Below are 17109 nucleotides of genomic sequence, written 5' to 3'. Positions count from 1 at the left end.
TTTGCAGCGAAGGGGCGACCATATATTGTGCATCAGGGTGTGGAGGGGAAATAAGGATCAGGCATATCACATTTCAGCCTGCCCTATTTTTTGTTCTCACAGTAGATCCGCTGGCACTAGAGGGGTCGGGCAGTTGCTTAGTTACTTGAGAACACACTCGGCTGAGGTGAGAAGAAATGTAACTGAGGGGGTTTGGGGAGAAAGATGTCAACTGAACAATCATCTAAGGTGTATGGCCACATTTAGTCACTAGTCTTAAGGGGTTTTTCGGTTTTGGAAGATTTCTGTCCCACAGCTGCTGTTTTTTTTTTTTTTTTGTTTTTTTTTAAACAAACTCACCCTGACCAGGTCCAGCGCAAGGTTTCTGCAGTAGGTCCAGTTATTGTTTGTAACACTCATGTCATGTTGATAACTGCAGCCGATCAGTGAGCTCAGAGGTTCTGCACAAGTTGACGGCATGAGCCGTTGAGCTCATCGATTGGTTGCAACGCTATGGACGTGATGCCAGCGCTGCAAAGGATCACACACGCGAGAAACACGGTAGAGTCTCGCATGTTAATACCCAGCACTGCTGCCGGCACTGAGGAGCAGAGCGTGCAGCTGCATGTATTGCTATGCATTCACACGCTCCGATCAGTGCCAGCAGCAGTGTCGGGTATTAACATGCGAGACTCGGCCGTGTTTCTCGCATGTGTGATCCCGGCATAACAGAAACAACGGCGGAGGCTCACTGTTGGACCTGGGGAGGGTGAGTAAAGCTCAGTTTGGATTGTTTGGGGACATAAGTTTTCTTAAAGTGGAAACCCCTTTCATTAGTAAAGATGGCCATACGCAAAGCAACTCTTTATTTTGCCCAATTCCAGATTGACTGATTATTTGCATGCATTTCCTCCCCTAGTCCAAAAACATGACATGACTTAATGTGAAGACTAATCCGGACACTCACTTCTTCTGGATGGCTTCTTGCCTGGAAGATAGATGATATGAGAACTATTAGTGAGCAGTCAGGAGCAGATGACACACGAGGACATAGGTGTAATAATCGTACTTACTGATACTGGAGATGAGTTGTTATAATTGACATTTTTCTCAAACTCTGAAAAGATCACACATTGTGAAAATTAGAAAGGATTATGAAGTTGTCATCATAAACAGTTGGCCGTATCTATATGGTAGATTTTACCAGACAGATGCACTTTACCTAAAGAACTTTCAGGGAGTTTAAGGGTTATTCCACCAATTTTATGCTAATGGCTTATCCTAAAGTATAAAGATGATCAATGTCGATCAAAGGGTAGGGATTTGGACGATCATCACCCGTTGTTTTCAGTGGCTGTGAATCTGATTGAAAAGGCGTGGATGCACTGTACCTAGCAGCGACCAGTACACAATTGCTGGAACCGTGGTAATATGCTTCACAACTGCTTACTTTCTGCCACCGGTACTGAGAAAGGTCGATTGGTGGGGTTCCAACACCTGGTACCCCTACCAATCTGATACTGATTACCTATCCTACAGACAAATCATTGATCTAAAAGCAGTGGAAATTAAAGAGGTTGTCCTCTTTTAATGTGCACCACTCAATAGACTCCGTGCGCAATGGCTCCAGCGCTGCCTGTCTGCAGCTCTGCTCTTTGCTGATCAGTTGCAGCAATGAAGAAGTCACAGCTGCAGCTGGTCTATATCTGCTAATCCCAGTCATTTTCTGCAGTGGTTACAACCACTGTAGGCACAATGTCACCGCTGCAGGCGATAAAGATTGAAGCAGCGGCAGAGAAGGAGCGCTGGACCTACAAATAGAAGCCCATTGTGTGTTATTGTATACATCTTTCAGCCTTAACAGCAATAAAAGTTAACAACACATTTAATTGATTACTCATCTATTAAATGTAACTTACTAGAATAAAAAAAAAAAAAAAAAAGGGCACCTACTGCCCCTTACTGGAAAATGTCTCGCAGACAGCATTAAAACCCAATCACGAGAGCTTGTTATAATGTGGACATGCTGCTATAGGCTTTATCTTATTTATACAAACATGCTTTGCAAAGAACGACTTGGAAATATATATTCTTGTTCAAAAATATTGTAAGATACAGATATGGGTTTAATAACGAATATAAAAAGGCAAGCTAAATAATGTTTGCTTACATCTTCTGAATGCAAGATGGCATCTTCTTGCATTACCATGTTTCTTGCTGCGTGACTAAGGAGCTAGAAAAAAAAAAAGAACAGAAAATAGTTACAATATGTGAATTATCAACATCACACTTCTTACCGTTCATATAGGCGCTGAAGCATTCAGCCATCAACACAAGTAACTTTTTTGGGGGGCTCCCTGGACTGTATACATGCATTGAAAAAGAATGCTATTGATATATTAGGTTCAAGGGGTTCTCTCTTAACTACACACAGAAAAAAAAAAAAAATGCAACACTCCCACCCCACCAGCTAAAACCCTACAATATGTTAAAGATTCGTAGGAAATAGCAAAAAAAAAAAAAAAAAACTCAAAAGTTAATGGGGTCTGAAAATAAATCCCCCTAAAATATACCTTTTAATTCCAATGATTAAAATATCCAATACAAAACAAGGGTACTAGGGTCTGACAGATAATGTACGCACAAAATTCAATTTAAATAGAATAATCAGAAATAAAGAGGGGGAACTAGTCTCACCCTATTAAGCCCTACCTGACTGCGGAGGTTGGCACCCTAGTTGTTGACAATGTGGCGCCCCCGATCAATGTCGGTAGCCCTGAGAGCCCTAGAACACCCTACTTACAAAACAAAAAAATTGAGATACACAGAAAAAAAAAAAAAAAAACCCGTATATGAATGAGCGAGAAACTAAACCCTAGTGGGGAGACAATAGTTGTCTCATATAAAGATAGTCTTATCTCGAAGTGCAGAGGGTAAACGAGAAATAGGGCCAGCGTCCAAAAAAAATAATGGCTGACTCAAGGAAAAAAATTGTGTCAAAAGATGGTGTACCTCAACAAAAAAGTATTATGAAAAACCTGAACAGTTAATTCAAATAGCCAAAATTAGGACAAACCTCAACAATACGCAGCATAATTAATACAAAACTATGATTTCACACAAAAATATATTGTTTTTTTCAGATGGTGAGTATATCCCCAGACCAATCTGAGATAATTTAGGTTGATACCTTCAGGACATATATATGTCCTCTTAAATCCAACTTCAAATAGTGCAAAAAAATGTGAGAAATCACTCCAGGACAGAAAATGCGTAGATCAAAAGGTTACCGTATATACGCGTGTGTAAGCTGAGATTTTCAGCCCATTTTTTGGGGCTGAAAGTCCCCCTCTCAGCTTATACACGAGTCATATACCTGGTGGTCGGCGGGGGAGCGGCGGTGTCAGATCATACTTACCCCCCGCGGCACGGTCTCTGTAGCTCCCCCACTTTTCCACGGTCTCCCTTGCTGTGTTCAGCGGTCACGTGGTTCCGCTCAATAAACTCATGAATATGCGCATATTCATGAGTGTAATGAGCAGTATCAGGTGACTGCTGAAGGCAGGAAAGGAGAACGTGGAGAAGCGGGGCTGCAGAGACCGTGCCAGGAGGGGGTAAGTATAGCGATATTCACCTGTCCCAGGACCATCGCTGCTCACCGCTGACTGCTGCCTCCTGTGTCAGTGACATTTAGCCAGCAGAGGGCGCGGTGACATGGTTAGTGTGCGCTGTGCCCTTCGCTGGCTGAACAGTCACTGACACAGGAAGCGCAGACAGCAGTGAGCAGTGATGGACCCCGGACAGGTGAATATCTCAGGTGCCGGGTCCTGAGCAGGAGAGTTTTTTTTGCAGCAGCAGCAGCAGCATATGGGGGCATAATCTATGGAGCATATTACGGGGGCATATTCTATGGAGCATCTTACGAGGCATAATCTATGGAGCATCTTATGGGGGCATAACCTTTATAAAGCATATTATTCTGTGGAGCATCTTATGGGGCCATTATTAACCTTTCTGCAGCATCTTATGGGGCCATCATGAACTGTATGGAGCATTATATGGGGCTCTTGATTCAATATGGATATTCAAAAACATTTAACCTACTGATGTCTCAATTAATTTTACTTTTATTGGTATCTTTTTATTTTTGAAATTTACCAGTAGCTGCTGCATTTTCCACCCTAGGCTTATACGCGAGTCAATAAGTTTTCCCAGTTTTTTGTGTCGATTTTTTTTTTTTTTTTTTGGGGGGGGGGGGGGGGGGGTCGGCTTAAACACGAGCATATAGGGTATCTTGATCATATACGCAAAGATAAACATACTTCACTTAGATGTCAATTCCCCCCAAAAAATATACACACAGTTATACCAATATACCCATTAGAAGTGTTAATCAGTCACAAAAGGATGGCAATGCCATATTCAAAAATGCATCACAACATAATGATTCAAGTACAAAAAACATTAAAGTTGCAACAATATGAAAAAAATATACTTGTCATCCATGAATGAAAGCGCGACCCATATATTTATCAACCATATAAAGTGAACCCAGGATATAATAAAACATGTTCAATAACATAAAGGTTGTAACAGTAGATATTAGTTAGCCAATAATAGAAAAGAGCCCGCACACTGCATTGTCCTTTCGGCCCCCGGTGGAGATGAAACCCCCATTTTGATCCCCTGATGAACCCTCAAACATCTAGAGGGGGAAACGCGTTGGGTTTTCTTCATATGGCTGATAAGTATCTGGGTCTTTTTGCTATTCATGGCCAACTAATATCTACTGTTGCAATCTTTATGTTATTGAACATGGATTATTATATCCTTGGTTCTCTCTATATGGTTGATAAATATATGGGTCGCTTTTCTAGTAGGGTGTTCTAGGGCTCTCAGGGCTATCGACGTTGAGCAGGGGAGCCACATCGTCAACAACTAGGGTGCAATTCTCCGCAGTCAGGTAGGGCCCGAGTTAGGGCCTAATAGGGCGAGACTAGTTCCCCCCTGTATATCTGATTATTGTACCTATTGAATTTGAGTACATTAATAAACACTTAAACTAACCTCCGTAGTAATGAAATATACTGAAAGAAAAATAAATTTACACTTATGCATGTATATAGTAGCATTGTGCATCCTGATCCTCCTGGTTCATGTTTAGAATGGTAGACATAAAATAGACTAACACACAGGGAGCATGGAGATTGGGTTTACAAACTTGGTACACTGACAATTCAGAAGAAAATTGATACCGAGACCGTCCCATGACCATATTGGTTAGATCTCGTTCCTCACCTCTGAGCTCCTTGATCCTTTCAGCACCTGCTTGGTGAGTGCTATAACGTCAGCACCGCACGTCCCAACCTTTTCGGTGAGAAGCCCTTTAACGGATTGCCCGTACTTAGTCTGCCCATCCGCGGATGCTGCCATCTTCGCTACCACTTCCTTCTCCATCATTAATACAGCTGCAGGGCTGACCAAAGAAACAGGGAATTTCTTCTCATTTTTGTTTACAAATAGCAAGGGAACACAATTGGTCTATATAGATGGGTCATTATATACATGTAATAAACAAAGAAAGAAAAAAAAAAAAAAAAAAAAAATTGAGCTTGGTTAGAGTTGGTACACATGCAGCATATAAATGCATGTTCACATGGCCAAAAAGCATACAAAACAAAAAAAACCCTGCTATAATTAAATAAGTAAAAAGCACAGAGTCACCTTGTCGATGGTGGGACGACTTTTATGCTAGGTTTGATCAAATACAGTATTACTAAGAATTCTGTATGATTTAAATGCACTTTTTCTTTTTACTTATTTAATTATAGCAGGGTTTTTTCATTTTGTCTTTTGTAGGTTTTGAGTGTAATAAATATAGCCAATATTATAAATAATGTGACCCAACAGACCACATCATGTAAAATAAAGGGGACAGTCGGGAAAATCACTTGTTACTAATTGTGTTCAATAAAGATAATCTCATTATCACTACTCTCCATATTGGGACACTTTTTTGGTCAGTCTTTTTCTTGTCTCCCCTTTATCATTTTTTGTTTAGTAGAGTTACTGCTAATATCAGCAGTGATACAGAATAAATAAGACCTACATCATGTGGCACACACAATACATACAGTATAACATGGCCCACACACTACGGAGTAACACACACCACACACAGTATAACACGGCCCACACACTACGGAGTAACACGGCACACACAAACTACAGAGTAACACACACCACACACTACAATACGGCGCACACACTACAGAGTAACACACACCACACACACTACAGAGTAACACACACCACACACAGTATAACACGGCGCACACACTACAGAGTAACATGAAGCACACACACACACCGCACAGTATAACACGGCACACACTACAGAGTAACACACACCACAGCGTAACACACCAAACAGTATAACACGGCCCACACACTACAGAGTAACACACACCACACACACAGTATAACACGGTCCACACACTACAGAGTAACACACACCACACACACAGTATAACACGGTCCACACACTACAGAGTAACACACACCACACACACAGTATAACACGGTCCACACACTACAGAGTAACACACCACACACACAGTATAACACGGCCCACACACTACAGAGTAACACACACCACACACACAGTATAACACGGCCCACACACTACAGAGTAACACACACCACACACAGTATAACACGGCGCACACTACGGAGTAACACACACCACAGAGTAACACGGCACACACAAACTACAGAGTAACACACACCACACACAGTATAACATGGCGCACACACACTACAATACGGCGCACACACTACAGAGTAACACACACCACACACAGTATAACACGGCGCACACACTACAGAGTAACACGAAGCACACACACACACCACACACAGTATAACACGGAGCACACACTACGGAGTAACACACACCACACACAGTATAACACGGCCCACACACTACGGAGTAACACACACCACACACAGTATAACACGGCCCACACACTACGGAGTAACACACACCACACACAGTATAACACGGCCCACACACTACGGAGTAACACACACCACACACAGTATAACACGGCCCACACACTACGGAGTAACACACACCACACACAGTATAACACGGCCCACACACTACGGAGTAACACACACCACACACAGTATAACACGGCCCACACACTACGGAGTAACACACACCACACACAGTATAACAGCGCACACACTACTGAGTAACACACACCACACACACAGTATAACACTGCCCACACACTACGGAGTAACACACACCACACACAGTATAACACGGCGCACACACTACGGAGTAACACACACACACACCACACACAGTATAACACGGCGCACACAACAGACTACGGAGTAACACACCACACACTACAGAGTAACACACACACCACACACAGTATAACACGGCCCACACACTACAGAGTAACACACACCACACACAGTATAACACGGCCCACACACTACAGAGTAACACACACCACACACACTACAGAGTAACACGGCACACACAAACTACAGAGTAACACACACCACACACAATACGGCGCACACACTACAGAGTAACACACACCACAGAGTAACACACACCACACACAGTATAACACGGCGCACACACTACAGAGTAACACGAAGCACACACACCACACACAGTATAACACGGAGCACACACACTACAGAGTAACACACACCACACAGTATAACACGGCACACACTACAGAGTAACACACACCACAGAGTAACACACACCACACACAGTATAACATGGCGCACACACTACGGAGTAACACACACCACACACAGTATAACATGGCCCACACACTACGGAGTAACACACACACCACACAGTATAACACGGCCCACACACTACGGAGTAACACACACACCACACAGTATAACACGGCCCACACACTACAGAGTAACACACACCACACACAGTATAACACGGCGCACACTACGGAGTAACACACCACACACAGTATAACACGGCACACACTACAGAGTAACACACACCACACACAGTATAACATGGCCCACACACTACTGAGTAATACACACCACACACAGTATAACACGGCCCACACACTACGGAGTAACACACCACACACAGTATAACACGGCACACACTACTGAGTAACACACACCACACACACAGTATAACACTGCCCACACACTACGGAGTAACACACACCACACACAGTATAACACGGCGCACACACTACGGAGTAACACACACCACACACAGTATAACACGGCCCACACACTACAGAGTAACACACACCACACACTACAGAGTAACACGGCACACACAAACTACAGAGTAACACACACCACACACAATACGGCGCACACACACTACAGAGTAACACACACACACACACACACTAGAGTAACACACACCACACACAGTATAACACGGCGCACACACACACACCACACACAGTATAACACGGAGCACACACACTACAGAGTAACACACACCACACAGTATAACACGGCACACACTACAGAGTAACACACACCACAGAGTAACACACACCACAGACAGTATAACATGGCGCACACACTACAGCGTAACACACCACACAGTATAACATGGCCCACACACTACAGAGTAACACACAGCACACACAGTACAAACAGTATAACACGGAGCACACACACCACACAGTATAATACAGCACACACTACAGAGTAACACCCACTACAGAGTAACACACACACCACACACACAGTATAACACGGCCCACACTACAGAGTAACACACACCACACACACAGTATAACACGGCCCACACACTACAGAGTAACACACACCACACACACACACACAGTATAACACGCCGCACACTACGGAGTAACACACACACCACACACAGTATAACATGGCCCACACACTACAGAGTAACACACACCACACACACAGTATAACACTGCGCACACTACGGAGTAACACACACACCACACACAGTATAACACTGCGCACACTACGGAGTAACACACACACCACACACAGTATAACACGGCCCACACACTACAGAGTAACACACACCACACACACAGTATAACACTGCGCACACTACGGAGTAACACACACCACACACACAGTATAACACTGCGCACACTACGGAGTAACACACACACCACACACAGTATAACACGGCCCACACACTACAGAGTAACACACACCACACACACACACACAGTATAACACGGCGCACACTACGGAGTAACACACACACCACACACAGTATAACATGGCCCACACACTACGGAGTAACACACACACCACACAGTATAACACGGCCCACACACTACAGAGTAACACACACCACACACAGTATAACACGGCGCACACTACAGAGTAACACACCACACACAGTATAACACGGCACACACTACAGAGTAACACACACCACACACAGTATAACATGGCCCACACACTACGGAGTAACACACCACACACAGTATAACACGGCACACACTACTGAGTAATACACACCACACACACAGTATAACACGGCCCACACACTACGGAGTAACACACCACACACAGTATAACACGGCACACACTACTGAGTAATACACACCACACACAGTATAACACGGCCCACACACTACGGAGTAACACACCACACACTACTGAGTAATACACACCACACACAGTATAACACGGCCCACACACTACGGAGTAACACACCACACACAGTATAACACGGCACACACTACTGAGTAATACACACCACACACACAGTATAACACGGCCCACACACTACGGAGTAACACACCACACACAGTATAACACGGCCCACACTACAGAGTAACACACACCACACACAGTATAACATGGCCCACACACTACGGAGTAACACACCACACACAGTATAACACGGCACACACTACTGAGTAATACACACCACACACACAGTATAACACGGCCCACACACTACGGAGTAACACACACCACACACAGTATAACACGGCACACACTACTGAGTAATACACACCACACACACAGTATAACACGGCCCACACACTACGGAGTAACACACACCACACACAGTATAACACGGCACACACTACTGAGTAATACACACCACACACACAGTATAACACGGCCCACACACTACGGAGTAACACACTTTACACTCACACTGCACACACTCCTCGGCACCCCATGTACCGTCAGTGCTGTCTGACCTGTGACCTGTCCGTCTCCTCAGCTCGTCTACTCTTTATAAGAACCTGCAGACATCAATCACCTGCAGTCACGTGTCCTGCCTCTGCAGCAGCTTCCTGTCTCCCACAATGCACTGCAGCTTCCCCGGCTGTCTCCTCACAAACACAGCAGCAGTAGAAGTACTCAGTAGCCTCAGCGCTCTCCTCCGACCTGTACAGTGCGGTGATGGTCTCTGCCTCCTCCTGTGCAGTGCGGTGGTGGTCTCTGCCTCCTCCTGTACAGTGCGGTGGTGGTCACTGCCTCCTCCTGTACAGTGCGGTGGTGGTCACTGCCTCCTCCTGTGCAGTGCGGTGGTGGTCACTGCCTCCTCCTGTGCAGTGCGGTGGTGGTCTCTGCCTCCTCCTGTGCAGTGCGGTGGTGGTCACTGCCTCCTCCTGTACAGTGCGGTGGTGGTCTCTGTACAGTGCGGTGGTGGTACAATACGGCGCACACACTACAGAGTAACACACACCACACACAGTATAACACGGCGCACACACTACAGAGTAACACGAAGCACACACACCACACACAGTATAACACGGAGCACACACACTACAGAGTAACACACACCACACAGTATAACACGGCACACACTACAGAGTAACACACACCACAGAGTAACACACACCACACACAGTATAACATGGCGCACACACTACGGAGTAACACACACCACACACAGTATAACATGGCCCACACACTACGGAGTAACACACACACCACACAGTATAACACGGCCCACACACTACAGAGTAACACACACACCACACACAGTATAACACGGCGCACACTACGGAGTAACACACCACACACAGTATAACACGGCACACACTACTGAGTAACACACACCACACACACAGTATAACACTGCCCACACACTACGGAGTAACACACACCACACACAGTATAACACGGCGCACACACTACGGAGTAACACACACACACACAGTATAACACGGCGCACACAACAGACTACGGAGTAACACACCACAGAGTAACACACACCACACACAGTATAACACGGCCCACACACTACAGAGTAACACACACCACACACAGTATAACACGGCCCACACACTACAGAGTAACACACACCACACACTACAGAGTAACACGGCACACACAAACTACAGAGTAACACACACCACACACAATACGGCGCTCACACACTACAGAGTAACACACACCACACACAGTATAACACGGCGCACACACTACAGAGTAACACGAAGCACACACACACCACACACAGTATAACACGGAGCACACACACTACAGAGTAACACACACCACACAGTATAACACGGCACACACTACAGAGTAACACACACCACAGAGTAACACACACCACAGACAGTATAACATGGCGCACACACTAGAGCGTAACACACCACACAGTATAACATGGCCCACACACTACAGAGTAACACACAGCACACACAGTACAAACAGTATAACACGGAGCACACACACCACACAGTATAATACAGCACACACACTACAGAGTAACACCCACTACAGAGTAACACACACACCACACACACAGTATAACACGGCCCACACTACAGAGTAACACACACCACACATACAGTATAACATGGCCCACACACTACAGAGTAACACACACCACACTACGGAGTAACACACACACCACACACAGTATAACACGGCCCACACACTACAGAGTAACACACACCACACACACACACAGTATAACACGGCACACACTACGGAGTAACACACACACCACACACAGTATAACATGGCCCACACACTACGGAGTAACACACACACCACACACAGTATAACACGGCCCACACACTACAGAGTAACACACACCACACACAGTATAACACGGCGCACACTACAGAGTAACACACCACACACAGTATAACACGGCACACACTACAGAGTAACACACACCACACACAGTATAACATGGCCCACACACTACGGAGTAACACACCACACACAGTATAACACGGCACACACTACTGAGTAATACACACCACACACACAGTATAACACGGCCCACACACTACGGAGTAACACACCACACACAGTATAACACGGCCCACACACTACGGAGTAACACACACCACACACAGTATAACACGGCCCACACACTACGGAGTAACACACCACACACAGTATAACACGGCACACACTACTGAGTAATACACACCACACACAGTATAACACGGCCCACACACTACGGAGTAACACACCACACACAGTATAACACGGCACACACTACTGAGTAATACACACCACACACACAGTATAACACGGCCCACACACTACGGAGTAACACACCACACACAGTATAACACGGCCCACACTACAGAGTAACACACACCACACACAGTATAACATGGCCCACACACTACGGAGTAACACACCACACACAGTATAACACGGCACACACTACTGAGTAATACACACCACACACAGTATAACACGGCCCACACACTACGGAGTAACACACCACACACAGTATAACACGGCACACACTACTGAGTAATACACACCACACACACAGTATAACACGGCCCACACACTACGGAGTAACACACCACACACAGTATAACACGGCCCACACTACAGAGTAACACACACCACACACAGTATAACATGGCCCACACACTACGGAGTAACACACCACACACAGTATAACACGGCACACACTACAGAGTAATACACACCACACACACAGTATAACACGGCCCACACACTACGGAGTAACACACCACACACAGTATAACACGGCACACACTACTGAGTAATACACACCACACACACAGTATAACACGGCCCACACACTACGGAGTAACACACCACACACAGTATAACACGGCACACACTACTGAGTAATACACACCACACACAGTATAACACGGCCCACACACTACGGAGTAACACACCACACACAGTATAACACGGCACACACTACTGAGTAATACACACCACACACAGTATAACACGGCCCACACACTACGGAGTAACACACCACACACAGTATAACACGGCACACACTACTGAGTAATACACACCACACACACAGTATAACACGGCCCACACACTACGGAGTAACACACACCACACACAGTATAACACGGCCCACACACTACGGAGTAACACACCACACACAGTATAACACGGCCCACACTACAGAGTAACACACACCACACACAGTATAACATGGCCCACACACTACGGAGTAACACACCACACACAGTATAACACGGCACACACTACAGAGTAATACACACCACACACACAGTATAACACGGCCCACACACTACGGAGTAACAGACCACACACAGTATAACACGGCACACACTACTGAGTAATACACACCACACACACAGTATAACACGGCCCACACTACAGAGTAACACACACCACACACAGTATAACATGGCCCACACACTACGGAGTAACACACCACACACAGTATAACACGGCCCACACACTACGGAGTAACACACCACACACAGTATAACACGGCACACACTACTGAGTAATACACACCACACACACAGTATAACACGGCCCACACACTACGGAGTAACACACACCACACACAGTATAACACGGCCCACACTACAGAGTAACACACACCACACACAGTATAACATGGCCCACACACTACGGAGTAACACACCACACACAGTATAACACGGCCCACACTACAGAGTAACACACACCACACACAGTATAACATGGCCCACACACTACGGAGTAACACACCACACACAGTATAACACGGCACACACTACAGAGTAATACACACCACACACACAGTATAACACGGCCCACACACTACGGAGTAACACACCACACACAGTATAACACGGCACACACTACTGAGTAATACACACCACACACACAGTATAACACGTCCCACACACTACGGAGTAACACACACCACACACAGTATAACACGGCACACACTACTGAGTAATACACACCACACACACAGTATAACACGGCCCACACACTACGGAGTAACACACACTTTACACTCACACTGCACACACTCCTCGGCACGCCATGTACCGTCAGTGCTGTCTGACCTGTGACCTGTCCGTCTCCTCAGCTCGTCTACTCTTTATAAGAACCTGCAGACATCAATCACCTGCAGTCACGTGTCCTGCCTCTGCAGCAGCTTCCTGTCTCCCACAATGCACTGCAGCTTCCCCGGCTGTCTCCTCACAAACACAGCAGCAGTAGAAGTACTCAGTAGCCTCAGCGCTCTCCTCCGACCTGTACAGTGCGGTGATGGTCTCTGCCTCCTCCTGTGCAGTGCGGTGGTGGTCTCTGCCTCCTCCTGTGCAGTGCGGTGGTGGTCACTGCCTCCTCCTGTGCAGTGCGGTGGTGGTCACTGCCTCCTCCTGTGCAGTGCGGTGGTGGTCACTGCCTCCTCCTGTGCAGTGCGGTGGTGGTCTCTGCCTCCTCCTGTGCAGTGCGGTGGTGGTCACTGCCTCCTCCTGTACAGTGCGGTGGTGGTCACTGCCTCCTCCTGTACAGTGCGGTGGTGGTCTCTGCCTCCTGTACAGTGCGGTGGTGGTCTCTGTACAGTGCGGTGGTGGTCTCTGCCTCCTCCTGTAAAGTGCGGTGGTGGTCTCTGTACAGTGCGGTGGTGGTCTCTGCCTCCTGTACAGTGCGGTGGTGGTCTCTGCCTCCTCCTGTACAGTGCGGTGGTGGTCTCTGTACAGTGCGGTGGTGGTCTCTGTACAGTGCGGTGGTGGTCTCCGCCTCCTCCTGTACAGTGCGGTGGTGGTCTCCGCCTCCTCCTGTACAGTGCGGTGGTGGTCTCCGCCTCCTCCTGTACAGTGCGGTGGTGGTCTCCGCCTCCTCCTGTACAGTGCGGTGGTGGTCTCCGCCTCCTCCTGTACAGTGCGGTGGTGGTCTCTGTGCAGTGCAGTGGTGGTCTCTGCCTCCTGTACAGTGCGTGATGGTCTGCCTCCTCCTGTACAGTGCAGTGGTGGTCTCTGCCTCCTCCTGTACAGTGCAGTGGTGGTCTCTGCCTCCTCCTGTACAGTGCAGTGGTGGTCTCTGCCTCCTCCTGTACAGTGCAGTGGTGGTCTCTGCCTCCTCCTGTACAGTGCGGTGGTGGGCTCTGCCTCCTCCTGTACAGTGCGGTGGTGGGCTCTGCCTCCTCCTGTACAGTGCGGTGGTGGTCTCTGCCTCCTCCTGTACAGTGCGGTGGTGGTCTCTGCCTCCTCCTGTACAGTGCGGTGGTGGTCTCTGCCTCCTCCTGTACAGTGCGGTGGTGGTCTCTGCCTCCTCCTGTACAGTGCGGTGGTGGTCTCTGCCTCCTCCTGTGCAGTGCGGTGGTGGTCTCTGCCTCCTCCTGTGCAGTGCGGTGGTGGTCTCTGCCTCCTCCTGTACAGTGCGGTGTGTTATGACTGAGTCACCGTAGGAGGCAAAAGCAGAAATACAAGCTAAGTCCAGAAAACCAGAGAAGTTGGCAACTATCAGATTGCAGACCCCTGAACCTATCAACACAACTAGCAGTAGCCGTGGGGGGTCCTACGATGCCCTAGACCCCTCGATCACAGCCGGAGAAATACATAGGCCTAAAGAAAGAAAGTGGAAATCTAAACTGCCCCAGAGCAGACCCCAAAGCAATAGGCAGCCCCCAACATATAATGACGGTGAAGCAAGATGAAAATACTAACACAGACAGAGAGATAGACTGAGCAAAGACTGGGCCCTAAAACTACCTAGATAGGAAAGGACAGGAAGGCTGCTGTCTGCAATCTGCCAAAACCCTATCAAAGACATAAGCCAACCAGCTGATATGAAAAAGGCCCTGAAGCAGCTAGGCTTCAAAACCTGAATCAGCACTCAGGTATTTTCAGAAGACAGAGCTAAATGAATTCAGCACACCCCAGCACGGAATGGCAGAAATCCAGAAAAACAAAGTCAAAGCACAAAAGCAAAAGGCCGAGCAGCAAACTTAGCTTTGGAGGAGCAGGAATTCAGACTGGTCTCCAAGGATCCCACAGAGAAATCACCCGCAGGGCAGAAGGGCGTCGGCAGCATTATATCCAATCCGTAACTCCACTCAGCCAGTCACAATCATCAGCCTCAGGTGTTTGACAATCAGGCTCACTACCTTTCTTTACCAGAAGAGGGAGTTCCTCGGGCCTCAGTAATGAAGGGGAAAATGAACTCACAACAGTACCTCCCCCTTGAGGAGGGGTCACCGAACCCTCAACTATGCCACCAGGGCGTTTAGGGTGAGCCCGATGAAAGGCACGCACCAATCGTTTGGCAAGAATATCAGAGGCGGAGACCCAGGAATTATCCTCCTGACCATAACCCTTCCACTTAACCAAATACTGGAGTCTCCGTCTAGCCAGACGGGAATCCAGTACTTTCTCTACCTCATACTCCATGTTACCTTCAACCAATACAGGGTCTGGAGGTGCCACCCCCGGAACAACAGGTTCAACAAACCTCTTCAACAAAGATTTATGTAACACATTATGGATTTTAAATGTGACAGGAAGAGCCAAACGAAAAGAGACCGGATTAATAATCTCCACAATCTTGTAAGGTCCAATAAATCTAGGCTTAAACTTAGGAGAAGCCACCTTCATAGCAATATTTTTTGATGATAACCACACCATATCACCAACCTTAAACTGGGGACCAATGGTCCTATGTCGGTTGGAAAGCCGCTGGGCCTTCTCCTGGGAGAGAGATAACTTATCCACCACTTGGTCCCAGATCTGGTGCATTCTCTCCACCACAGTGTCAACACCTGGGCAGGCTGAGGGCTCCACCTGCCCTGAAGAAAATCGAGGATGAAACCCAAAGTTACAAAAAAAAGGTGACATCAAA

At 47.0% G+C, this 17109-nt stretch overlaps 1 protein-coding gene across 6 annotated transcripts in view; it reads right to left on the bottom strand.

Annotated features, from left to right (window-relative positions):
- BORCS7 (BLOC-1 related complex subunit 7) overlaps positions 1-14534 on the bottom strand; it is a 195249-nt gene extending 180715 nt beyond the window's left edge. Inside the window, exons 1-5 of one of the 6 annotated variants that reach the window (XM_073555770.1) lie at positions 14284-14534; positions 5278-5455; positions 2150-2212; positions 1053-1096; positions 947-967 (exon numbers count right to left, since the gene is read on the bottom strand). In XM_073555770.1, coding sequence (XP_073411871.1) covers positions 947-967; positions 1053-1096; positions 2150-2212; positions 5278-5455; positions 14284-14309 — 332 coding nt within the window. In that variant the 5' untranslated portion in view covers positions 14310-14534. Of the gene's footprint in view, positions 1-946; positions 968-1052; positions 1097-2149; positions 2213-5277; positions 5456-10182; positions 10398-14283 lie in introns of those variants that run through there. The other 5 variants (XM_073555765.1, XM_073555769.1, XM_073555768.1 and 2 more) reach the window with 5 other exon arrangements.
- Positions 14535-17109: the final 2575 nt, after the last annotated feature.

The sequence above is a fragment of the Dendrobates tinctorius genome, unplaced genomic scaffold (genome assembly GCF_039654945.1).
Source record: "Dendrobates tinctorius isolate UK_male_01 unplaced genomic scaffold, ASM3965494v1 ptg000230l, whole genome shotgun sequence".
In the NCBI taxonomy this organism is placed as follows: Eukaryota; Metazoa; Chordata; class Amphibia; order Anura; family Dendrobatidae; genus Dendrobates; species Dendrobates tinctorius.
This window is presented reverse-complemented; position numbering and strand designations above follow the sequence as displayed.